Below are 27,287 nucleotides of genomic sequence, written 5' to 3'. Positions count from 1 at the left end.
ACCTTATAGCCCTTTTGCAAAATAGTTAACTGTCTTATGTCATTTTGCAAATCAGTCATCGCCTTTCTCACTGTTATTACAACCTGATCCTTCTGTCAACAGCTGTTAGTTTGACTATGGTCAAATACTGATCATGGTTAACTCTAACCAAAATGTCCTTCATCAAATAGTTGTTAGTGTATTAACTTTTTGCAAATTAGTCTCCGCCTTATTCACATTTTACAAATTGGTCTTCTTGTAAGGGCAATACTATTAATTTGTCTGTTATTTAACAGTTACCATCAAGATAGCTAACAACTGTTAACCTCAAGAACTGATTTTCAATGGTTAATGAAAAGGCAAGGACCGATTAACAAAATTGCATAAGGCAGGGACTCTTTCTGTGAATCGGCCATCAGGCAGGGAGTTTGCAAAAAACCTTTTTAACAATTTGTAAAACTCTGAGTTCTTTTGATATTTAGGGATTTTTTTTCGACAAAAAAAGTTAGCTGCATTTAGGGGCAGAAATCGGGTTGGGTCGACGGATTGGCAAGTCAGATACCTCAACACGAACACGGCCCATTTATTAAACAGGTTGGATGTGGCAAACACGACCTATTTATTAAACGAGTAACACGACACGACACAGTTAACTTGTTTAATAAATAGGTTGGGTCGACACGACATGATTACACGACGCAGCGACTCATTTATTAAACGGGTTGACCCAATAACATAGATACGATAACCACACAGGTGCACACCACCACGGAAGAGGAGAGGTCTCGGGCTCTCGGCTGCCGTTGGGTAGGAAGGAGTTAGGTGGGTGACTAAAGTGTAAAGTTAGGAGTTAGGATTAGATAAGTTAACATGTATATATATAAATGGGTTGCGGGTTGATGGGTTCGTGTAAACGGATTGACTCGCCCGCCTAACCCGTTTATTAAACAGGTCAAACGGGTTGGCGGGTTGTCATACCCCTAACACGAACATGACCCGTTTAATAAACGAGTTAGGCAGGTCGACCCGTTTACGACAAGAACCCGTTTAAGCCAAACCCTAACTTGGCTAAGAAGCCGGTTGGCGGGTCTGGTCAGATTTTGCCACCCCTAGCTGCATTCATCGGTAGTTGCATTAAATCGCCTCTCTTTCTCTCTCATATTTTTTATTTTTATTTTTGTTATAATAATTTTTATTTTATTTTATTAATTTTGTGATCTTATTTTAAGAGAGAGACAGCTGCAACGGTAAAAATATCAAAGGAACTATTTTGTTGGGTTGTTATTTGTTACCGCCGTGCGGGGCACCATGTCAGAGAAAAGCACCTATCCTGCTAGGAACGCGGGGGGTGAACGTAGCCTTCTTTTCGGTGTTGCTTTAGAGCACTGAGAATTTGGATTTTTTCATCTTCGTTTTTCCTTTTCTTGAGGGTTTCATTCATGGTCATCACATGAACATTGTCACTCCCCCCTTCCTTCTCCTCCTCCTCTTCCCCATCACTATTCCTTCCACCCTCTCTCACTGATTCTGATTCCGAGAGAGATTGTGTTGAGTTCTTGGTGCCCATTCTTCACCCCCTCCCTCCTTTGTTGGGGATTTTGGGGTATCCAATCATTCTTCACCCCTCCCTCCTTTGTTGGGGGTTTTGGGGTATCCAATCCGTGGTTTAGGTAAGGATTTAAGCCTACCTATATGGAGTTTTCCATGGTTGGGGCTTCTCTGGAGTGATTCTCGGGCCACCTTAATCGGATCAATATTTTACTCCATTGAGAAAGTTTTTGGTTTTTCATGGCAATTGGGTTGTTTGATTGGAAACGTTATTTGACAAGGGTGCCACTTCTAAGGGTAAAGGTATAGTTCTCTATTGTGAAACTCTAGGATAATCCAGAATCTCTCTCTCTTTGGGTAGCACCATACGCCAGAAGGGCCTTGTCACTCTCAACCTTTCTCACTGTTGTAAATTTTTTGATGTTTGTTTGGAGATTATTGAGTTTGTACAGCCACCACTTGAAACTCTTGGAAATCTTGGTTTTGGAGTTTGGTGGAAGGATGGGGTAGTGGCGAAGGGCTTTTGACCTAAGGAGGGTTGCTGAAGCTAGTTTTTTTAGTCCCTTTTTCTTGGTTATGTGTAACATTAGTTAGTTGTATATGGGGATGAAGATTTTGTGGGAATCATAAAACTTGGAGGTTCGGTAGTTGAATATGGGCACCCCTTGTAAAACTGTTGTTTGGTTTAGGAGGGATCTTAGGATTGAGGACAACCCTGCTTTGGCAGCTGCTGCTAGAGTTGGGAGCATTCTTCCTGTTTACATCTGGTGCCCTGGAGAAGAAGGACAGTTCTTTCCCGGCCGGGTTTCAAGATGGTGGCTGAAGCAGTCCCTCACTCATCTGGATCAGTCCCTGAAGTCCCTCGGCGTTACACTTGTGACGATTAAAGCGGAAGATACTCTTGAGGCGCTCTTGCGCTGCGTTAGTGCCATCGGTGCAGATCAAGTTGTGTATAACCATCTTTATGGTATATTTTATTTATCCCTTGCTTGTTATCTGGTTGCCCTCTTAGTGAATTCTGTTAATTGTTCCTCTCTTATTTAATTGGTTGAGATATTAGTTTTTTTCTTGAGAAGAAGTACGAACTGTTCCATGATTAGTTGAGACGCTAGCTTTCTCCTTGAGAAATATGAACTGTTGCACTTTTGGAATTTGAATGTCTTCTTTAACTGTAAAAAGTCTTCTTTAACTGTAAAAATAAGGTGCATCTCATTCATTGTCTGGACCATGAGCTTTCTTGATGGTTTTATTTGTTTATTTCATTTTGTACGGTATTCTCTTATCTACTTATCAAATTGTGGAATGATTATGTGCCATTCAAGAATCTAATTGCAATATCTTTAATCTACTGTAAAGGTAAACATTCTACCTATATTGTTAATGGATTTTGGTATAGACTAAGTTCTGCTGAAGCTTCCTTAGCTACTAATTCATCTCAGTTTTTTCCAAGAGTATCTTTATCTTGGTACTATCAACTATGTGTGTTTTGTGGGATGATTTTTTTAGTGATAGGAAGATATTGATAGGCTAAAGGTTGTGTTTATGGTGATGGTCCTATTGACTTTGAAGCTTCAATTACGGGCTCTATGATGCACCCCATGGAAGTGGAGCGAAACCTAGGATCTAATGGGGTTTTGTGGCTTCGAAAGGGCTGATATGCTACAAACCCTTGCAAGAAAATGCCCAGTGTGGTGTCTGTTTTTATTTTTTCCATGCAGGACGGGAAACCACCCTCGGAATCAGAGACCTAGTTGGGCTGGCTAAGCCAGCAGTACTTGTGGTTGCTGTCCCAACGGCGTAAACCCGTGGCACACCCCTTGCCCCAGGGAGTCGTCTGGCTTTGTCGCAAGTTTTATCCTTACCCTCGTTAATGCAAGGGGCTGACATTCATGGGTAGAGGTGGTCACTGGGCCTGGCAGCCCGCGGGCCTGCCATATGTGTGTGTGAACTTATATATATATATATATATATATATATATATATATATATATATATATATATATATATATATATATATATATATAATGCTAGGAGCACCTACTCCCACATATTAGAAATCATAGTTGTAGGTTGCATCATCTCAATCAGACCTCATAGATGTATTTAACACAGTTTATTTGATAGGAATCATGTTTTTCGGACATCAAAATAGGTTTTTTTAAGTCATGAAATTTTGGTACATTGTGAGCCATTGATTTTTGAAGATCTTAAAAAAACCTACATGTATGCCATAATCACGTGATCCAAAAACTTGTTTTCACTAAATAATGATTGTAGATCATAACTATAGAGGAAAAAAATATTCAAATTTTGAAATTTTCAAGCTTCTCTTAGGTGGGAGTAGGTGCTCCGGGAGCATCCTATCATTACTAGTATATATTCAGCCGTGTCATCAAAATGACATGAATCCTGATGCACTCCGGAATGGATACCAAGAACCAAAACTACAATGTATTTGAATACATACTCACCACAGAAGTAACAATGAAATACAAGAATTATAAAATGATCAATTTCATTAAGTATGAAATTCAAATAATACAAAAAGAAATGGAAAATTACAAACAACCTCACTACAAACACTTAAACACACAAAAGTCTATAATCTACCCATCACTCTCTCACCTTATAAAGGCACACACCCACCCATATATATAGACACAAAAAAGGGCAAAGAGAGAGAGAGAGAGAGATTAAAGGAGACAATAGGGAAAAGGGGATTCCCTTCTACCTGTTGGAGAGGGTACAACGGCTAGAAATCTGGCTGTTAGACACCCTCTCCAACAACTAGAAGAGGTCAACCTAGGTTGACTAATATATATATATATATATATATATATATATATACAAAAGAATGCATCTATCTTAACAAGCCGACCCAGCCCGTTTAGGCCCACAAGCCTAATGGGTGGGCTTTGACCGGGTCAGCCCGTTGCCCACCCCTACTCATGGGGTTTCATGAATGAAACCCTGACCACTCGTCTTGTGGCCAAGGCCCCTTCCACTACACCAAACCCCTTGGGGCCCCACTGTGGTGTCTTAGTAATCAAACTTTAGGTACCTAGAATGTCAATCCCTGGATCTTCTCAGCTAGGTTCTTTATGTTCTTGTGAAATAAATTCAGAAAAAAAAATCCAGACTTTCACTCATCATGCTATGTTCAGATTAATGCTTAAAAAATGCACCTAGGGTCTTTATGTGTTTAACCATTTATTATGTAGGAATTTTGTGTTTCAAATAATTGCCTTCAACAAGCATACACTCATCGTTCTTTTTCCTTAGGATCTGGAATCAAGGAAAAGACATAATCTGTGTAGAAAGCTTTTCACTAGAATAAGAAAAGGATGTCATCTCTAAATGCATCAGATGTATGCTTCATTCTTTAGAAAGCCTTTGTGAATCCTCTAGGCATTCACATGGATGAATACTTGTCTTTAAGGTTTCCTTAGTACGCATTTACCTTAACTGATAACAAGTTTCTGCAGCAATTTTTGGAAGAGATGGCGTTAACTGGATCTAAGTTGATCTTATGCCACTGATCTCAAAGGATCAATAATTGCTTTAGAGATTTAATGGCAAAAGATTGTCATTATCTCTGTGTCTGGTGTGTTGGAGGAGATTGTTGCATCCTGATATTAATGCTTAAATTTTCTTCAAAAAAAAAAACTGGATCAAAGTTGATCTTATGCCATTGATCTCAAAGGGTCAATAATCTTAAGAAAGGTCAGTACCTTGCTTTAGAGATTTGATGGCAAAAGATTGTCATTGTTTTTGTATCTGGTATGTTGGAGGTGATTGTTGCATCTTGGTATTAATGCTTAAGTTCTCTTAAAAAAATAATAATGCTTAGTGGTATCTCATTTGCCAACATTTCTCATTTTGCTGTACGATGCAAAATTCTGGAATACCTGCATGTTGAACCATGTAAGTGTTAAAATATAGTATGCGTATGGATCTGGATCCAGATCCATACGCACGTTAAATAGAACACGCAGAATGATGTTTCATTAATGGCAATGTTGTAATATCATCCCATTGTATTCTTACTTATGTTTATATAAGGATTAGGGCTTGGAGGTCGTGCGTGTTCTGCCGCCCTAGCTTTGTGCTTCTCTCTTTCTTTCTGTTTCCTGTGCAGGTGAGGCGTGAAGCAAACCTATCTCTCACTTGTTTTCTTATATGGTATCATAGCTACGACTGTGGAACCCTACCAGCCACACATTCAACGAGATCTGAAAAGGCAGTCGTGAAGACTCCTTCATCCTGTTCTTCGGCTGCGTCTCTTCCTTCTTTCTTCAACATCGTCTGTCAAGACTTCTTCAACATCGGCATCTCTTCTTCTTCACCATCGTATGTCAACATCGTTTGTCAATATCTTCTTCAACATCAGCTGCATCTCCTTCTTCTTCTTCAACATCGGCATTGACTTCCTCTGTCCTTCTTCTTCAACATCGGCATCGACTTCTTCTAAAATCTTCAACATCATCATCTAACTGTATCTCCTTCTTCAATATCACTTCTTTTATCCCCAACTGCACTTAGTGTGTTCTATTTAACATGCGTTGATATTTTCCTAAGTCTATGTTGTGAATACTCCTTGATTTATACTATTTTGTTTATTTTTCATTGACAGTCTAGCATTCACCATCGTATCAGATTTTCTCGAATTTGTCTTGATGTTTTTCATCCTTTTCAATCGGCATTGAAATCAGAGTTTTCTGTGCAACGCCTATAGACAGACATCGTTATACTTCTTCTTATATATGTTGATGACACTGTGATCATTGGGAATTCAGATAACCATGTGCAAGACGTGAAGCGATTTTTAATGAAAACTTTCAAGATGAAAGATTTAGGGGAGTTGAGGTACTGCCTTGGTGTGGAAGTTGACAGATTAACACTCATGCAACAAAAATACACTCTTGATCTTCTGGAAAGAGCCGGGATGACGAATTGCAAACCAGTCAGCACTCCCAGTGTATTTTTTGGGTATGGAGAAAACCAAAAGGGTTTTAAGTGCTATGATTTTGAAAAGGACAAACTTTATGTTTCTAAAAATGTTTATTTTTTGAAAAAAGAAAGTTTTTTTTAATCAACGTGTGCTTAAGAAAAGTGTTGAATCAACGTGTTCTATTTAACATGCGTTAATATTTTCCTAAGTCTATGTTGTGAATACTCCTTGATTCATACTATTTTGTTTATTTTTCATTGACACAGTCTAGCATTCACCATCGTATCAGATTTTCTCGAATTTTTTAATCAACGTGTTCTATTTAACATGCGTTAATATTTTCCTAAGTCTATGTTGTGAATACTCCTTGATTCATACTATTTTGTTTATTTTTCATTGACATAGTCTAGCATTCACCATCGTATCAGATATTCTCGAATTTGTCTTGATGTTTTCCATCCTTTTCAATCAGCAGTGAAATCAGAGTTTTCTGTGCAACGCCTATAGACAGACATCGTTATACTTCTTCTTATATATGTTGATGACATTGTGATCATTGGGAGTTCAGATAACCATGTGCAAGACGTGAAGCGATTTTTAATGAAAACTTTCAAGATGAAAGATTTAGGGGAGTTGAGGTACTTCCTTGGTGTGGAAGTTGACAGATTAACACTCATGCAACAAAAATACACTCTTGATCTTCTGGAAAGAGCCGGGATGACGAATTGCAAACCAGTCAGCACTCCCAGTGTATTTTTTGGGTATGGAGAAAACCAAAAGGGTTTTAAGTGCTATGATTTTGAAAAGGACAAACTTTATGTTTCTAAAAATGTTTATTTTTTGAAAAAAGAAAGTTTTTTTTAATCAACGTGTGCTTAAGAAAAGTGTTGAATACTCTTTCTTGCTTGAGTTATTGCTTAAGTATAATTGTTTGATTATTAATGTTAATAATGAAGAACCTCAATCCAATATCCAAGATGATGAACATTTTGATCAAATTAAACCTATGGTAATTCAATATAGTAGACGAGGAAATGATTGACAACCCAGTGTATTAGAAAACTACTCCAACTTAGAAAGACCACATGTAGGGAAGGTTAGAAGATATGATAGGGTCTTCAAACCTCTTGCTAGATTTGTTTCATATGAATATTTTTCTCCTCAATATAGAGCCTATCTGGATAAAATCATATCTTATTTTGAACCAACAACCTAATAACCAAACTAAAATTCTCCATAATGGATATAATCCATGAATTACGAATTAGGGGCACTTGAAAAATCCAAGACTTAGAGAAATATTGATTTGCCTAAAAGAAAGAAAACTATAGGTTACAGGTGGATTTTTAAAATTAAAACTAAGAGTGATGAGACCTTAGAAAGGTATATGTTCAAGAATATGGTATAAACCAAAGTTACCGGAAGTGCCTAGGAGCATGGGGAAGCGCTCTTCCTCGAAGCGCATTTCGAAAGCGTGAAACATAGCGCTTTCGAAATGTGCAGGGAAGCATGCTTTTTTTGGGAAGTGTGCTTCCCAAAAATGGGAAGCACATTTCCCCTTTATGGGAAACGCGCTTCCCATTTATGGGAAACGCGCTTCCCATTTATGGGAAGCTCGCTTCCCCCTGGCTTCCCCATTTTTTCCATTTTTTTTTTCGCTTCCGGTTCGCTTCCTAGGTCACTTCCGGTTCGCTTCCGAGACGGTCGTAATTTTCTTCTAAGACATCCCACGCTTCCCGCTTCCTAAATTTTTGAAAGTGCCTCGCTTCCCGCTTCCCGCTTCCCGCTTCCCGCTTCCCGCTCCCGCTTCCCCGACTGGTAACTCTGGTATAAACTATGATGAAAGTTTTGCACCCATAGCTAGGATGACTTTTGTTAGGACTCTTATAGTTGTAGTTGCTATCAAGGGTTGGGTTATTTACCTAATGGATGCTAAAAATGCTTTCTTGAATGAAAATTTAAAAATAGAAGTTTACATGGATTCATCTCCTAGATATAAGGTTTCTCCTGGAATGGTTCTTCATTTAAGAAAAGCCTTATATGGTTTGAAACATACACCTAAAGCCTAATAAGATAGATTTAGCTATGTTATGCTTACTCTTGGATTTAAATCTTGCTATTATTGATACTGCTATGCTTACTAAAAATCTGATGCAGGGATAGTCATCCTCATTCTCTATGCTGATGATGTGAAAATGTCTTCAAAGAGACAATGTGCACAAAAGCATTAACACCTCAAAGAGTGATGTACACAAGGGCACACGAAGAACACTAGAATAAGTGTGCTCAAAGGCACATAAGAGATCACAAATGCACGAAGGCATAAAAATAAGAAATCTTTATATAACAATAGAAGAGCTTTTGCTAAAAAGCTTAAGAGATTAAAAGGGGTTCACCCCTATTTATTATACAAGGAGCCTTGGAGGGGCTCCAAAATAGACGTTGGAGCCCCTCCAACAGTCATAAATCTAACCATTGGAGGGGCCCAACACCTATAATGTGGGCCCCTCTAAGGCTTAAAAGAAAGAAAAATAAATAAAAAAGATAAAAAAGAAAAAAAATTACATACATATTCAAAAAGGGAATATGTGTAAAATAAAGAAAAAGACAGATTTACCCGTATTGGGTACTACAATAAATAGACATCTCTCTCTCCCTCTATATATATATAGACTATATTTTAACACCCCCCTCAAACTTATGGTGTGATGACCGAAAGTTTGCTAAGAAGAAAGTGAAAACGAGGGGAGCAGAGCACCTTAGTGAAAAAAAATAAGTCAATTGATATTCTGATGTCACGTTAGGTAGATCAATGACATTCTTTAGATATTCTTCTCTAACATAGTGGCAGTCCATTTCAATATGCTTTGTACGCTCATGAAATGTATGATTCTTTGCAATATCTATAGCACTTTTGTTGTCATAGTATAGCTTTGTAGGTCCTTGAACACAAACCCCCATATCTTTCAGTAACTGCCGAATCCAAACAATTTCCATGGTGGTGGATGCTATGACTCGGTACTCAGTCTCCATAAAAGATAGGGACACCTTCTGTTGTTTCTTAATCTCCACGAAACCAAAGATTCACCTAAAAAAAATACAAAAACCAGTGGTGGAGTGGTTGTTATTTGGGTCACCTCCCCAATCAAAGTCAGTATAAGTAATTAAATTTATAGAAATACTCCCTTATTTATGGACCCTTTCACAGATTTGATAATCTGAAGAACAACATTCATATGAACTGATGTAGGGGCATGTTGAAATTGATTTGCAACATGCATTGCATGAGAGATATCTGGCCTGCTAATACTAAGATACATCAATGAACCAACGAGTTGCCTGTAAGGAGTAAGATTTTCTAGAGGAATCTCATCATCAATCTTCATCTTTATCCCTACTACTTCAGGAGTTTCACAAGTTTTGTCATCTGAAATGTCTGACTTATTAATAACCTCGCAAGCAAGTTTAGTTTGGGACAAAAAATAACCCCTATGAGAATAGGCAACCTCAAAGCCTAAAAAATATATAAGAAAACCTAAGTCCGACATTTCAAAATTTTTCATTAGAGTAGACTTTATACTCTTGATTCCTACTGCATCATCACCTGTGATCAACATATAATAACAAAATCACAATACCAACATAAGAGTTCTTGACAAATAAAGCAGTGTCAGTGTAGTAGAAACAAAACCATTTTCTACCATTATACTGGTAAATCGATCATATCAAGTCTTGGCAACTTGTTTCAAACCATAGAGGGCTTTTCGTAGGCGAAGAACTTTACATTTAGGCACATTCATACCTGGAGGGGCATCCATATAAACTTCTTCATGTAGATCTTCATTTAAGAAAGCATTTTTAACGTCCATTTGATATATGTTTCATTTTTAATAGATACAATTGTAATTAGGCATCTAACAATAACCATTCGCGCAACCGAGGCAAAATTTGGCGACAAGACGGGCTTTATATCTCTCAAGTGACCCGTCACTCTTAATTTTGATTTTGAAAACCCACCTACATCCTCTTGTTTTCTTTCCTTTAGGTAAATCTTGGAATTCCCAAGTTTTGGCTTTCCTAAGGGCTCTAAGTTCATTATCCATTGCATCCCTTCACTCTTACATTTTATTAGCTTGTTCAAAACTTTTAAGTTCTACATATGAATGAATAGTACTAAGACATGCTCTATATTTAGGCGATAAGGATTCATAGGAAATAAATCTGAAAGGGTTTCTTCTAGTTCTCTCAGTTCTATGAGGATTATTTACTAAGGAAGATTCACTATATTTTTCAATTGCACTTCTAAAATTGTTTTTATCTCTATGTGTATAGATCAGAGTTACCAGTCGAGGAAGCGGGAGCGGGAAGCGATACGGGAAGTGGGAGCGGGAGAGGGAAGCGAGGCACTTTAAAAAATTTAGGAAGCGGGGAAGCGTGGGACCACTTAGAAGAAAATTATGAACCGTCTCGGAAGCGACCGAGGTAGCGAACCGGAAGCGACCCGAAAGCGAAAAAATGGGGAAGCGAGGGGGAAGCGCGCTTCCCAAAAAAGGGGGATGCTTCTCCACGTATTTCAAAAGCGCAACGTTTCGTGCTTCCGAAGCGCATATTGGGGAAGCGCGCTTCCCCGTACACCTAGGCGCTTCCGGTAACTCTGGTATAGATGATAGGGTTACTAGACGTTCTTTCTTCTATAAGATAATCAATAGATTGATAAGAAGAGTTGTTATTTTCATCTATATTTTCATTATCACTAGAATCAATATATACGAGTCCATCATCGCTAGAAATATCATCACTAGATAATAACTTAAATAAGAAAGAGTAATCCATATTCTCTTTATGAGTTTCACATTCTTCAAAACCACTAACATTTTCTAAGAAAGTCACATTCCTAGAAACATATAGTTTATCATTCTTAACATCATAGCATCTAAAACCTTTTTGAGTTTCAGAATATTCAAGAAATGCACAAGAAATAGCTTTTGGTGAGAGTTTGTCATTTTTAGCGGTAAAGACAAAATATTTGCATCCAAAGATTCTCAACCTATTATAATCGGGTTTCTTTTGGTATAGAATTTCAAAAGGTGAAATTTTATTTAGATTTTTTGAAGGAAGACGATTTATGAGATAAACAGATGCAAGAGCCGCCTCGGCCCAAAATCTTTTAGGAATGTTTTGAGAAATAAGCAAAGTTCTAGTTGTTTCAATAGTATGCCTATGTGTTCTTTCGGCTATACCAATTTGTTAAGGTGTTTTTGGACAAGATCTTTGATGAACAATTCTATGATTTTCAAGATAATTTTTAAAATCATTTGAAAGATATTCTCTTGCAGAATCGGTTCTAAGAATCTTTAAGTTACCATTAAATTGATTTTTAATCATAATATGATATGTCTTAAACAATGCAAAGACCTCATGTTTATGCTTAAGGAAATATATCCTTTTTTAGATATAACACATGCTGGTCTCCATACATCCGAGTGCACAAGCTCAAAGGGTTTGTTTGTAAACATAGATCTTTGTTCAAAAGGCAGGCTTCTCATTTTTCCAAGAATACAATCATTACAAGTGAAGTTACATTTACAAAGATCCTTAGCAAAATGCAAATAAGAAAGCTTGATGACATTAGGATGTCCAAATCTTTTATGCCAAACATTTATATCTTTATGTTGGGCAATATTACAAAAAGATTTTTTTAGAATTTGTAGAAACTCCATATGGTAGAGATTTTCTAGCCTTCCCAATCAACTTCCCGGACCGTCGATCATGTACCCAACATTTATTTGATGAGAACTTAATATCACAACCATAGTCCAAGAGTTGAGAAACTGAAAGCAAGTTTAAATTTAATTTTGGTATCAATCTAACTTTTGGAATAAAAAAAAACTTGTTTTTCAAAGTGTCCAACTCCTTTGATTTCAAGAGAAGCACCGTTAGTAGTTGAAACAAATGATGGAAAAACATTTTTTGTATATTCGGAAAGTGTACAAAAACTGAGAGTCATATGAAAGGAGGCACCCAAATCTATAAACAATGCAAAGACCTCATGTTTATGCTTAAGGAAATATATCCAACAAAATCTAGAATAATCATCAACAAAAATAACATAGTATACAAATCCTCTTTTAGATATAATAGGTGTTGGTCTCCATACATCCGAGTGCACAAACTCAAAGGGTTTGTTTGTAAACATATTCAAAACGCAGGCTTCTCATTTTTCCAAGAATGCAATCATTACAAGTAAAGTTACTTTTACAAAGATCCTTAGCAAAATGCAAATAAGAAAGCTTGATGACATTAGGATGTCCAAATCTTTTATGCCAAACATTTATATGTTTATGTTGGGCAATATTACAAAAAGATTTTTTTAGAATTTGTAGAAACTCCATATGGTAGAGATTTTCTAGCCTTCCCAATCAACTTTCCGGACCGTCGATTATGTACCCAACATTTATTTGATGAAAACTTAATATCACATCCATGGTCCAAGAGTTGAGAAACTGAAAGCAAGTTTAAATTTAATTTTGGTATAAATCTAACTTTTGGAATAAAAAAAATTTTGTTTTTCAAAGTGTCCAACTCCTTTGATTTCAAGAGAAGCACCGTTAGTGGTTGAAACAAATGATGGAAAAACATTTTTCGTATATTCGAAAAGTGTACAAAAACTGAGAGTCATATGAAAGGAGGCACCCAAATCTAAAAGCTTAGAGATCTTACCGGGAGGAGATGACATAGCGGCACCGGAAATGGATCCTTTGAGTAAGGGTTGAATAGCCTTCATGATTTGACTTAAAGACAATGCCCCATTGTTGGAAGTAGATGGATTCTCTTCTTTTTATGGTTGAAACGTGGTAGACATAGTCACCTTCTTTTTCCACTTAGGACAAACCGGCTTGATATGTCCCGGTTCTTTACAAAAGTGACAAAAAAAATTCCATACTCCCTTGATTCCATCTTCTATTTTGTCCTCCTTCTTCCCTTACTCCTTGATTTTGATTTTGATTTTGATCTTTGTTAAAATGAGGAGGCTTATATGATTTTAAATTGCTTCCGGGCCTAGAGACGGCATAAGCGCCTTCATTTTCATCTTTATTTGAAGGCATGGCAAAGAACACTTGGCTTTGATTTACTCATTCCCAAACGAGTCTCTTCTCCACTTAATTTGGTAAGAACGTCTTCAAGAGGAGGAGAAGTAAAATAATATAAGAGAGAAGATCTTATTTGTTCGAATTCAGGTCTAAGCCCATTAAAAAAATTAAAGAATCGATCTTCTTTCAATTGTTTGTGGCGAAGCTCAATGGCTTCTCCACTCTACTTTGGTTCAAGCATAGCAAGCTCATCCCAAATAGATGACAATTCGACGAAATATTCTCTAATGGACATTTTGCCTTGTTAGATAATCAAAGCTCTTTTTTGGAGATAATACTTGTGGGATGTCTCTTGAGGTATACATCCTCTCAAGATATTTCCACACTTGAGATGCTCTTTTAAATTTTAAAATATTTGCATTGATTCTAGTCTCAACTGAAGAAAAAATCCATGATAGGATTTTGTAATTTTTCATCTCTCATTCTTCATGTTTTTTGCTATATTCTTCAAGTATTTTAGCTCTTTCTTCTCCATGAAGAACTTTTATTTCTCCCTTTTCAACCATCGTAATTTTTGGCTCCGGTTTCGATATTGAACCTTTGATGTACCCCCCAAAGTTCCTTACCTTTGATGTGAGCTTCCATATTACCTGCCCAAATATGATAGTTTGACCCATTGAGTTTGAAACCAGGAGAAAGGTGAGAATCTTTTTTCGCCATATGAGAAGCTTGTATGAGAGACTTCAAGAGTAGAAGTACTTACTACAACTAGTCTTTAAGGCTTACTTGATGTGGTGTGCTTCATTAGAAATGAGTTGTAAGAGCTCTCCACGCCAAAATACAAGAATGAAGAACGAGCATGATTTTCGAGGTGGCCACCGAGATGAGGCAAATCACGAACTATTCTTTTAGAGATGTTGCTTTGATACCATGTGAAAATGTCTTTAAAGAGACAATGTGCACAAAAACACTAACTCCTCAAAGAGTGATGTGCACAAGGGCACTCGAAGAACACTAGAATAAGTGTGCTCAAAGGCACATAAGAGATCACAAATGAACAAAGGCATAAAAATAAGGAATCTTTATTGAACAATAGAAGAGCTTTTGCTAAAAAGCTTAAGAGACACAAAGGGGTTCACCCCTATTTATGATACAAGAAGGAGTCTTGGAACCCCTCCAAGAGTCATAAATCTGACCATTGGAGGGGCCCAACATCTATAATGTCAGCCCCTCTAAGGCTTAAAAGAAAGAAAAATAAATAAAAAAGATTTAAAAAATAAAAATAAATAAATTACATGCATATTCAAAAAGAGAATATGCATAAAATGAAGAAAAAGACAGATTTATCCTTATCGGGTATTACAACAAATAGACATCTCTCTCTCTCTCTCTCTCTCTCTCTCTCTCTATATATATATATATATATATATATATATATCCTTAACTATATTTTAAGAGATGATGTGATCATCATAGGTGAAGATAAACAAGGAGTAAATCATATTAAAGTTATTCTCAAAAGATACTTTGAAATGACTGATCTTGGATTTCTCAGATTTTTCTTATGAATCAAGGTTGCTTATTCTCCTCGAGGGTACTTAATCAAACCAAGTTTGTTAATGATATTATTGACAGATTTGGGATTACTGTTGAGAAAATGGTGGGTACTCCAAAAGTTATCAATGTTAAAATAAAGTTTGATGATGGGACACCTCTGGAAGATCCAACTTTGTATCGCTAAATGATTGGCCCCTTGACCTACTTAACTATTACCCGACTTGATATTACGCATGCAATTCATACTACAAGCCAATTTCAATACTCTCTCACCATAATTCACATGAGTGTTGTGATACGAATAGTTAGATATTTACATAATTCTACTTCTAAGAGTCTTTTATTGTCTTCCTCTTCATCTCTTGAGTTAATTGCTTATTCTGACTTAGATTGGGAAGGTGACCCAAATTATAGACGCTCAACTACTCGATTTTATGTCTTTTTAGATGATTCTTTGGTGTTCTGGAAGTGCAAGAAGCAACAAAAAGTATTGCTCCACTGAAGTTGAGTACCGTGCAATAGCTACTACGACATCAAAGATTGTTTGGCTACGAAGATTGCTTGAGGATATGAAGGTGTATTTGCATACACATTCTAGACTATGCTGTGACAATAAAGCTCCATATACATAGCCGGCAACTATACATTTCACGAAAGAACTAAACATATCAAAATGGATTACCGCTATGTACATGAAGAATTTTTAAAAAAGACTATCACCTTGCCCTACATCACCTTCGAGTATCAACTCGTTGATTTCTTCACCAAGGCGCTTCTGTGACCTCGATTTCATTTTTTCTTTGACAAACTTTCGGTTTGACAGAGAGTGTTAAAGCATATTGTCAATATATATTTTTGGATGTAAACTGAAATACCAATCGGGGGTATTTCAGTCATTTCACTCTTGTAATTAGGGTCGACCTAGTAGGGGCTGTTTTGTAATATTCCTTTTTATTATTGGTTTCTACTTGTTATATTTTTTAATAGTTAGAGCTGATTGGAACAGCCCAACTAGTCGTTGGGCTAGTCCCAATGGCTATATTTCTAGCCGTTGGGGCTAGTCCAACAACTAGTTTGACTAGCCCTCATGCTCTCTCTTTTTTCTATTTAAAGGGGCTTCTTCCCTCTTGTAAAGTATGTTTTTCCAAGCATATTTGTGATTAATACAAAATTATATTTTTTATGTTCTTCTCTCTTATGAGTTGTGTATCTCCTTGAGATTGTATTTGGTTTTGTGCTCTCATGTAGCCCTTAGTAGCATTCTCTTGTATTTCTTGTTGCTTCATTAGAGTTTAAGACCATGCTTTCATTCCCATATCAGTTTCTGGATATCCTTCTTAAGGCAGTGATAAACTAAAAGTGATTGATATTTCTGCATTGCTCAAAATCTAGCACTTTCATAGCTGGTTAGCTGTCTGGTTGATGATCAAATTCCATTCTGGATAAATCTGATATTTCTTGTAGCATGGGAATAGTTTCTTTGTATTGTCCATATTACACAGTTTTTTAATGATGGTAGCTACTTGTTTCAGATCCCATTTCCCTTGCCAGAGATCATGATGTAAAGCAGAAGCTTGTAAAGCTTGGGATCCGTGTCCACAGTTTTAATGCAGATCTACTATATGAACCTTGGGAAATATATAATGAAACCGGACATGCATTTACAACATTTGAAGCTTACTGGAGCAAGTGCATGAGCATGTCAAGTGAACCGGTCATGATTCTTCCTCCAAGGCATTTGGTGCCAGCATCAGGTGGTTTTAGCTCTCTTTTTTCTCTTCTTGTTTAGGTAACAACTTCCATGCTATGTCACATAGGTGCGGGTGCGGATGCGGCACTTTAAAAAAGCTAATATATATATATATATATATATATATATAATTTAACAGTTTTAAGTTAACACTATGTGTATTTGTGTGCATTTATGTATTTATATATATAATATAGATAAAAATAGACTTGATTAGGGTTTTCTGAATCTACTTTTGGATAGAAATGGACCTCAGTGTGGTTGACTTCACCTAACACAAAGGAAGTTGTGTCCAAGTGTAGCACCCGCCTGGGTGCGGGTGTGACACGGGTGCGGTGCCCTGTTAGAAGAGTTCGTGTGACATAGCTTCCATGCCTTTTTTGTTTATATAGAAGCCAATTTTTCGAACATTAAATTTTCCAAACAATCTTCTGCATGGCCTGTTACCTATCATTGCTGAAATAGTTTTTTATCAGCGTCTACCTGTGGTGGCTTTTATCCATCTATTGTAGAAAAACTATACCTCTATACATGCAGTGCTTTTTAATCCATTCACCATAGAGCTGTGTCTCTATTTAGTGTGGCAGCATCCTAGTTGAGAGGCAGGGGATATCCCCCAGCTTTCCTAGTACAAGGAGAAAAACTATATTCTCTGAGTTTTTCTGTATTGCAAGTGATGTGCTTACTTCATTTTAAAGTCATACATCTGTACTCCTGGTGGCCCTTGCCGGAATCTACTTAGCTCATGCTCACTTTTTCAGAAAACAGATAGTTTTCATGTCTCCATAGTTGTGTCAAAAGTTACTGGTTTCAGGAATCTTGAAAAAAATGCTGGTCATCGCCAGTCTTACTTAAACCTGTAAATAGAAAGGGACTTTAAACTCTGATTGTTTGTGTCCCTTTATTTTCCAATGGCCCCTTGTCACCTTCTTTTATACTTCCATATTCCCTCTTCTATTTATATTTAGGTTTTGCTTGGCTTTTGAACAAAACCTCTTCAAAGTGAATAGTTGCTTCTTGCTGGTCAGCTTGGGTCATCACAGTCTTTACAATTGTAAGCCTTTTTTGTTTATATAAACTTATATGCCATATTGTCTTTAAAACCTTGGGAATGACTTTTGAATTATCTGCCATTTGTTGATGACAGGAACTGCTGAAAGCTCTACAATTGAGGAATTAGGTTTGGAAGATGATTCTGAGAAACCTAGCAATGCATTGCTGAGCAGAGGATGGTCTCCTGGTTGGAGCAATGCACACAATGCACTAGAGAAATTTAATTCCGAACGTTTGATAGATTATTCAAAGTACAGGCAGATGGTGGATGGTGTCACAACCTCATTGTTGTCACCATATATACATTTTGGAGAGTTGAGTATAAGAAAGGTCTACCAGAGTGTAAGGATGAAGCAAATATTGTGGGCAAAAGAAGGAAATTCTTCTGCGCAGGACAGTGTGAACTTCTTTCTCAGGGCAATTGGTCTGAGGGAGTATTCACGTTACATATGTTTTAATTTTCCATTTACTTATCAGAAGTCATTGTTGGGCAATCTGAGACATTTCCCATGGCGATTTGACAAGGGTCATTTCAAGTTATGGCGGCAGGGTAGAACAGGATATCCATTAGTAGATGCGGGCATGAGGGAACTTTGGGCAACTGGTTGGATACACAACAGAATCAGAGTGATTGTTGCAAGTTTCTGTGTAAAGTTTCTTCAGCTCCCATGGACATGGGGGATGAAATACTTTTGGGACACACTATTGGATGCTGATTTGGAAAGTGACATCCTCGGTTGGCAATATATCTCTGGAAGTTTACCTGATGGACATGACCTTGATCGTATGGATAGCCCAGAGGTATGTTTTCTTCAATTAGCTTTGTCTGTAGGAACAATGTTACATAGCTTGACAGTGTCATTCTTCATCCAGAGGAAATAAATTACTTACTTCCATCATGATGTTTGATTTTCTTTTTCACTGTTCCTGTTTTTGCTTTTAATTGCTACTGAAGAAATGAATGTTACTGTTAGGTTGTACATATAAGTATATGTAATACCCGTGAATTTTATCAGATAAATAAACTTGAAATTTATGTCCTTGAACTGGTACAAGGATATTTTTATTATTTTATGTGTTATTCGTATTCGGATATCAAATATTTTGTTTGGATCTTCAATATTGGATCCATAATATCATGTTCGGATCTTCGATATTCCATTTGGATCTTGGATATCAGAACCTTAATTTTCAATGCCAATTTTACATCGGTAATACTCGGGTTCAGTTAAAATTCTACTTGGATCCAAAATAAGATTACTTGGGATCCATAGTACTTTATTAAAAAACGTACCAAAAATTTTATAGTGTTTCGGATCCTTGGGTGGATCTAGATTTTCTTGGTTGGATCCATAAATGTATTGGGTCATGGACCCATAGCATCCATTAGGACGTGGTCCAAATCAAAAGATTCGGATCCGTAGATCCGGTTGGTTTTAGTTTGGACCCAAAGTTTAAACGGGTCACCATGAGGGCGACCCAAATGGAAAAAAAAATAAATCTTAAGAAGATTCGGATCCACGGATGGATCCGGATAGGCCCAAAAGTGGACCCAACGAAGGGGGGGTCGCGGGTCACGAGTCCGTTCGACCCAGACCCACACCCGTATGTGTTAAAAAGAAATCACGTTAAAAAAAAAAACCACGCAAACCCTAAAAAGGGTTTGTGTTTGAAATAAAAAGGAAAGAGGGGGGGGGTTGCAGTTTCAAGCAGCCGCTGGTGAGAAAGGGGGGTAACCGACCTCTCACACCCACGATCTTCCCCCATCTCCCCCACGATCTCTCGCCCTCCTCCCCGATCGTCTTCCCCATTTCTCCTCTAACTCTCTCTCCCTCACCTTTTTAAAACCCTCCTCTCTCTCTCCCTTTTAGTTCTCTCTTCCTCTTCCTCTCGTTTTCCTTTCTTTCTTGCACTAGCCGGTGAAAAGGCACACGACTTTCTGAGGAGCACGGTAGCAACTGGGATTCGCGATTCAGGTAGGGTTTCACTACGATTCTGTGTGTGTATTGTGTTTCAAAGTTTGCATTGTGTTGTGTTCCATCCCTAAATCAAGAAGTTTCAAAATTTTGAGGGGTCTTCATAAGGATACAACGATGGTGCTTTCATGTAAAGCTAATCGGTAATATCCTTTGGTATGAATAGCTTAATGGATTTCTTGCTTACTGATTATCGAAAATACAACTTTTAACTTCCTGATTCACAGTGATTAAGTGGGTAGGTTATGCTGCAATTTTTTTTAGGGTGTTTGTGGCATGTGTGTGAGCCCTCTTTGTGGGTTCAATTTAGTGCAAATACAGAACCTCGGTTCTGTGTATGTACTATATACAGTATAATGGGTTCTGTGGGAGGTGAAATTAGAGTTCCCGGTATATTGCTTAAAGGAACTCATAATAAGAACAATTTTCTGTGTAGGATGTCTTAATCCTATGCTGAAATCACTCAAAATTTAGAAAAATATGGGCCTGGTTGTAGAAATAGAACTATTAAACCAAACTATCAAATATGTTTAGGTTCTGTTTATTTCCATGAGTAAACGCTGGGTGTACTTAGTATATCTCCTGAATGACGTTACTCATATATTCCTGTGTCGTAAATTTTTGAAACAGTAGATTTTGATTCTGCATGCTCTAAGGTTGAATACAAAAATTTGTTCTACTAACATGCATACTTGGCTTGGACAGTAGGGTATGGTAATGCCTTACTCCTGACATGTGTATGTACTTTGGATAGTAAAGATATACTTAAGTTTGGAGTTTTTCTGTACTTTGCCCATTTCCTGGGTGTGCTGCTCGTGAATAGGTATGAAAGGTTTTTGAAACTGGTTCAAAACTTGAATTGTAATTTGGATCTTGGGATAATAAAATCAGACCTCCTTCGACCACATGTTGCGCGTGGTATTCATATCTTTTAATTTTTATTTATGACAGATTTTTGTGAGTGGTGTCAAAATAAAAATAGATATATAGACAGTTTATGCTAAACTACCCTGTAATAATATCAATAGGCAGTAGGTACAATCATATTATTCACTGCATATAGGTGTATTGCAAACGATTGGTTGGACTTTTCACTGCATTAGAACAGTTAATGGGTTAAGGTTCGGCCAGTTTTACAATTTCCAATCATTAGACTGTCAAGTTTTTTTTTATGTTTCCATTATGATACTATTCTGAAACAACTTAGCTTTTACGCAAGTCACAGATTCAAACTTGCTTATATAGTAAATATATTCTGTCCAAATTTTATAAATTATGTTTTGCAATTCCAGCCCTCCTCAAATCTGACTGAGAATAATGAAATCTAACAACTAAATCAAGAAACAAAGTACTCTGAATCCTGAAACTAGAAAACTACCAATGTTGGAGCTTGCATGGTAAGATATATCCGGCTGCTGTAATAGGCCATGGATCTTATAGAATGTACTATATGTGTCTGTGTTGTGATGTACATCAAAGTGTTACATTCCTGCATGTTATATAAAAAGACAGCGTGTGTTAGTGTTCGACAAATTGTAAACATTTCAAGATATTTATGATATGCCTGCTTTGCCTTTAACATTTTGTAAACAGTATCCATGAAAATTTCAATCTAGTATTAATGAATTAGCAATAGTGGGTTTGTGTGATGGTGGCAATTATCATTTTATTAAATTTTATATCTCCATTGATGCTTAAAAAGGGCGGAGCTAAGTTAATGATAATTCATGTCAAAGAAAGTTTTAACCACCCTTTTAGTGAACCATGGTGGTGAGGGATGAACAAGGATTATTTTCCCTCATGTGTAATTGTTATGGTTTAATGCTGGCACGTGAATCGCCAGGCCACAAATGGCTCTCGAGTTTATAAAGTGAAAATACAGGTAAATTGAAGTAAATGATTTTTGTCTGACTGATTAAAAGTTACCGGAGCACTCGTGCTTGACGGTTTAAAGGTACCGAAGCACTCTGAGTGGGTCTGCACAATTAAATGAATAGAGTTCGGTTAATATAGCTTTTGAAGGTATGAATGGTTGAGGGCCTACTACTTCGGTAGTATGAATCAAATTTTGAGAAACTTTAGTGTCTGTGAGCGACTGAGTTCGGTTCAGGAAAAACCCGGATACATCGAAAAATATAAATTAATAATAAGAGGAACCCACTCATATTCGTGCTTACCTTGGATAGGGTAGGTGGTACACAACTTCAGGGATTTGTGTTTCTTACTTTGAGCGGCAATAGCTCGTTGGTCCACAGTTTTCAGAGTTAGGGGACCCAGACTACCAAATTTGTCTTAGGCGGTAGCTCCACGTTATTCTGCAGAAGTTAGGGATGCATCCTGTTTGTTTGGGTCTTTGGGAGGTTCTCTCGGTTACTGACCGCTCCCTTAAGATTATAGTTTCAGTTAGAACATTTGGGTTAATAAAACACCAATGCATAATAAACCCCCGAATGTTCTCGTCTATTACGATTGTCTTGGCCCGCGTGTACCTGCGGGATAATTCAAGAGAAATATTAAATTGAGTATCTTGTATATATCAGTTAGACAAAGGATTGTAAGCCTTGCACTTTCACATGTTATTAGTTTTTTTTACAACATGCAATTAGTTAACTAAGCATGAGATGAATTCTTTAAACCTGTGATTATTGATTTGATCATGTTATTGTTCTTGTATACTAGTTAGAGACTTAACATTTGTGAGATGCATTAAATTGGATTCATGTTATTTATTTCCTTATGCCATGTTTAATATCATGCTTTACTGCTTATATTTAATCAACACATTGCATACTTGTTACATAGTACAACCGTAAAATCATAGTATTCCCTACGCAGACTGGTTGTAGTCTGACACAAATCATCTTATTATTTTTCATGAGAAGAGTAAAAGATCAAGAGCGATTGCGGGGTGGTGTGCGGACCAAGATATATGATCTATTGTGTTCCCGGGATGTCAAAATTTATTTATGTTATTTAGTTATTTCAAACTCTGATCTTCTATTTCAAATGGTTATTAGTAATGAAATGAATGGTAATTGCTTTGAGGATTCTTGTGACGCGCCTGAAATGTTTAGCCTATTTAAATTTGAATATTTCTACTGCCTAAAAAAAATCCTCAAAAAATTTTGGGTTAAATTTTGGGGCGTTACAGTATATATGTTTAGCTACATGTACTTATATATGTGTATGTACATATATATACATATAAATGTATATATATTATATTTGTTTATATTGTTATATTAGGTAATACCCATTTGCGGTAAATGTGCACAAACAAAAGACCTCTTATGAGTCAATACAAAACACAATCACAAAGCCACTTAAGGGAAAAAGCAACACATAAAAAATATAAAAATATTATTAGAGAATTGCTTGAGACAAGCATGATACAAGAGAGGGAGAGATCAGAGTTACCGGAAGCTTCTTAGGTAGGTGGGAAGCTCGCTTCCCGAAAACTCGCTTTGGAAGCGCGATACTCCTCGCTTCCGAAACTTCATGGGAAGCTCGATTTCCCCACGCTTCTTCTATGCTTCTCATACACATGGCCTATGCATACTATATACTTTTCTCACGTTTCTTTTCATCTTTTTCATGTATTTTCTCTCCTGCTTTCACTCACTTTCCATGTACTTTCTTTAAATTGGTAACCATCATTGTTAGATTTTAACAAAAAATTTAACTCTTTTACAGAAAAATCATGAAATATAAGAATAATCAATTTTATTTTAGTTTTTATTTGTTTCTTGTTTGATTCCATATTGCTTCATTTTTTATTCATATTTTGCTTTTAAATTGAAACTTCGCTTCCCGTTTTGTATAAATTTTAAAATGCCTCGCTTCTCGCTTTCGCTTCCCGTATCGTTTCCCGCTTTCGCTTCCTAGTTGGGCAACCTTGGGAGAGATCCTCTTTATATAGGCAAGAAGGACCCTATAGAGCCGTTCGGAGCATCCCAACAGCTATAAATAGAGTCGTTGAGAGCTCTCAACAGGTCTATTTGGTCAAAGACCAAACAATCCCTAGTCAACATAAAAAGGACAAAAACAAAAAATAAATAAATAAGACTAATGTGCCCTTAATGGGCTTCCAACATGGAAACAGCAGTCTAGCACTGCAAATTGCCACATACAGATGAACTTTTACTGTCCAATAATACTTCCAAAGGACTTTAGAGAACAAATAAAGGGAGAGAGGATCATTAGAAGACAACTTTGACACTGTAAAGTTTCACATCAAAACTAATACTTATTTGGATAAATATTTGAGAAGAATTACACGAAATAACAAGCATTAGTTGGTCAACTCACTGATGTCAGCATTACTGGACTTATTGATAGAAATCATGCAACCTCAAAGTTGTGACTTAAAGTTTTTCAGAGTTCTAACCTATCTTTCATAAAGAATGACTGGAATGTCATTGAAAAGCGTACTACGGTGAACTGAAGGAAACAAAAATATTGCAGAGTTGTTGCAGGAAATATGGGAACCGGAGACTATTAGGCATCTATTTGTGCACTTTGTATTTCATTACATGGTATAAGAGCCTGCTCTTAGATTGTATTTTGTATTTGAAGATTGTGTGGTGGACCGTGAGATCGAGGGAGCGTTTGATTGTTGCTTCGAAAAACGTACCATCAACTTTTCTCACTTTTTTCTTGTCATCTCCTTTTTCTTCTCTCTCCTCTCTTCTTTTCTCTTTGTTTCCATAGCCAACAAGGAAGTTGTAAGTGTTGTTCCCATCAAATTTGATGGGACCAACAACATATGAGCCACCACGTTAAAGAGGATTCTAGTTTGAAAGGAGTTGTGGCATTTTGTTGACTGTTCTTCTCTGGGACCTCAACCTATTCTTGCCAAAGTTGTTACAGGAGAAAATGACACTAGATAGGAGACCCTTAAAGAGAATGAAAGTAAAAGTTCATGCAATAAATCAAATTAACAATCTACAATTGCTATTCCTCGTCAATAAAAATTAACACCATAATTAAATCAACCTAAATATATTATGGCTACGCTAAGTGAATTAAAAAAACAAAAAACAATCGAACAAGTCAAGCAGAAAAGAAGTAAATTATACTAATAAAAGAAACAAACAATGCATAATTTCATACAAAAAGTATATCATAGACAATGTTTGTGAGTCCTTTCCATTTATTTACCATTTTTGTCCTTTAAATAAAAATAAAAATATATATTTTATTAAAATAAAATTCATAAAAAGAAGCTGACCTAACTCAAAACCAAACCCAACAGGCTTGGGTTCAAGGAGAAGGAAAAAGAAGAAAGAAAGGAGGAGGAACAGAGAGAGAGAGAGAGAGAGAGAGAGAGAGAGAGAGAGACGTACCTATTTCATCTCATCATCGCTGGACGCTCTCTCCTCTAGCCCCCCTTGACGCCACCCTTGGTAGTTCCTCTCTCTCCATTTTTTAGCCCTCTTCCTCTTTTAGGTAGCTACCACCACCATCCTCTCTCCATTCAACTGGTGACTGCACCACCAGCCACCCTTCCTTCCTCACGCCCCTCAGCCCACCAAGCTCAGCCTGGTTTGAACTCACCCTAATCCGAGCCCCCCGCACTTGAGTTGTACCCGGTTCGGTCCTCCATTAAGCTCGATTCGAGCAAGGTGACGACCTCCACCTCCTCAACTTGATTCAGTGTGAGTCGGAAGAGAAGTGGGGGAGGGGCGCAATTGTTCCCTAACCTCCTCTCCTCCCCAAAAAAAAACATCATTTGTTTAAATTGCACCAAAATGGACTCGATCAAAGTTGACCGGGTCCATTTTGGACAAATATAACCCAGGGTGTGGGTTGGCAGCACCCGGGTCGCGTCGACACGTGTGTAGTGGCCTTTTTAACGAGTCCGTGTGACATAGTCCATAGCCGTGAAGACTCATACAACTTGGCCGGCAGTTTCTGGCTTTTCTAGGGGAATGTATGCATATTATTTGCTTCAAGAATAAATTGTATTTTTCATTGTCAAAGAATGAAAATCATGTTGGATTTGATATCTCTTATATTTTATACTTCAAATATCTTTGTTCTGCTATGTTGCCCTAGGTTCAAGGCTGCAAATATGACCCACACGGAGAATATGTGAGGCAGTGGCTGCCTGAACTTGCAAGAGTGCCTACTGAGTGGATCCATCACCCATGGGATGCTCCATCATCAGTGCTTAAAGCGGCAGGGGTGGAGCTTGGCCATAATTATCCAAGCCCAGTAGTTGACATGGTTTTAGCAAGAGATCGCTTGATGAATGCAATCTCGGTGATGGATGAGTTGGATGCTGCAGCTCAAGCTGCTAAGATAAATGGCATGGATGAAGGTGTGGCAGACAATTTAGATGATGTTATAGAAAACACACGCATTCCAAGAGTCCTGGTGAAAAGAAATGATTCTCCCTGTAGCTCAAGCCAAGACCAGAAAGTTCCTACATTTCATAACAATCACGGTTGCTCAGGTAAGCAGCACATTTTAGGTCATGGGGATAGAGTGAATCAAAATGATCCACAGGATCAGTGCAAACTTGATGCTTCGAGGATGGATGAACTGCATTCTACGGCTGAATCTTCATCTGTGAGAAAAAGAAGCATGAGCTTTTCAGAATGTGTTGTTCCACCTTCATGTTCTCCTTCTTCAAGCAATGCTATGAACAGACCAGAGCTGTCAAGATTGCCTGCTTCGGGTGAATTTTCTTCCACACATTCGTGGAGTGAAAACTTTGTTATGGATGCCAACTCTGCAGATAAGGTAAACCATAAATCTTCCTGGTATCTTTTCATACTTGGGTCATCTGCTATCCTACAATTCTGTCTAAATTCTTTCTTCTAATGGATTTTTGGCTTTACTTGAAGGTACTTGCCATGATTCCTCTTATGGGCGTTTGTGCCTTGGCTACCATCGTTCCATTTTGTTGTGTGGATTAACTTCACTGACCTTTAAACAAAAATATATATCTAGAGAAATTTCACTTCTCCATTTTGTTTTCTCTGGAAAGTTTGTCATTGATTGGTGATTTCGAATTTGTTCAGGATGAAGATGTGGATGCCCAGAGCGGTCTGGGCTGTCCTCGGCCTAGCAAGAGACCTGCCATACTTGATCCTTGAGGGCACTCCTTTGTTTGAATGCACTGTACATCTGTATTATAGCAGTAAGAGCAATAAATAGGTTCTTGCATTCAATTTGATGTTTTTCTGGTTGGAAACAAACGCTGAGGTTAGTGTTTTGTACATTGAAGAAACGGGGGTGTAGGAGGCCTTTTGTATGTGTTCTGACTTTTGGTGTCAAAATGTCCATCATCCATGTAGATGAATTTTCAGCATTTTTGGGTCCCACTTTTGAGTGAGATGATGAAAGCTTCATGTGTATCTATAGAAGTTTGTCAA

At 37.3% G+C, this 27,287-nt stretch overlaps 1 protein-coding gene across 1 annotated transcript; it reads left to right on the top strand.

The window, feature by feature from the left end:
- The first annotated feature begins 1,320 nt into the window (after positions 1-1,320).
- On the top strand, positions 1,321-27,287 carry LOC149817463 (cryptochrome-1-like). Its single transcript, XM_089984784.1, has 5 exons — positions 1,321-2,494; positions 16,659-16,880; positions 18,024-18,730; positions 25,963-26,652; positions 26,934-27,287. The coding sequence occupies exons 1-5, from the start codon at positions 2,182-2,184 to the stop codon at positions 27,006-27,008; spliced, it is 2,007 nt and encodes a 668-aa protein (XP_089840910.1). The 5' UTR covers positions 1,321-2,181; the 3' UTR covers positions 27,009-27,287.

Source organism: Nuphar pumila, chromosome 13 (genome assembly GCF_984573655.1).
Source record: "Nuphar pumila chromosome 13, dmNupPumi1.hap1.1, whole genome shotgun sequence".
NCBI classification, from domain to species: Eukaryota; Viridiplantae; Streptophyta; class Magnoliopsida; order Nymphaeales; family Nymphaeaceae; genus Nuphar; species Nuphar pumila.
The sequence above is the reverse complement of the archived record's forward strand: the minus strand, read 5'-3'. Positions and strand labels throughout refer to the sequence as shown.

What these genes read in the sequence shown, in the direction of transcription:
- LOC149817463 (XM_089984784.1), top strand. Translation starts at nt 2,182, where the DNA reads ATGGGCACCCCTTGTAAAACTGTTGTTTGGTTTAGGAGGGATCTTAGG. An exon ending in GCATTTGGTGCCAGCATCAG is followed by an intron (nt 16,881 to 18,023) that starts GTGGTTTTAGCT and finishes TGTTGATGACAG; the next exon opens with GAACTGCTGAAAGCTCTACA. An exon ending in ATGCCAACTCTGCAGATAAG is followed by an intron (nt 26,653 to 26,933) that starts GTAAACCATAAA and finishes GAATTTGTTCAG; the next exon opens with GATGAAGATGTGGATGCCCA.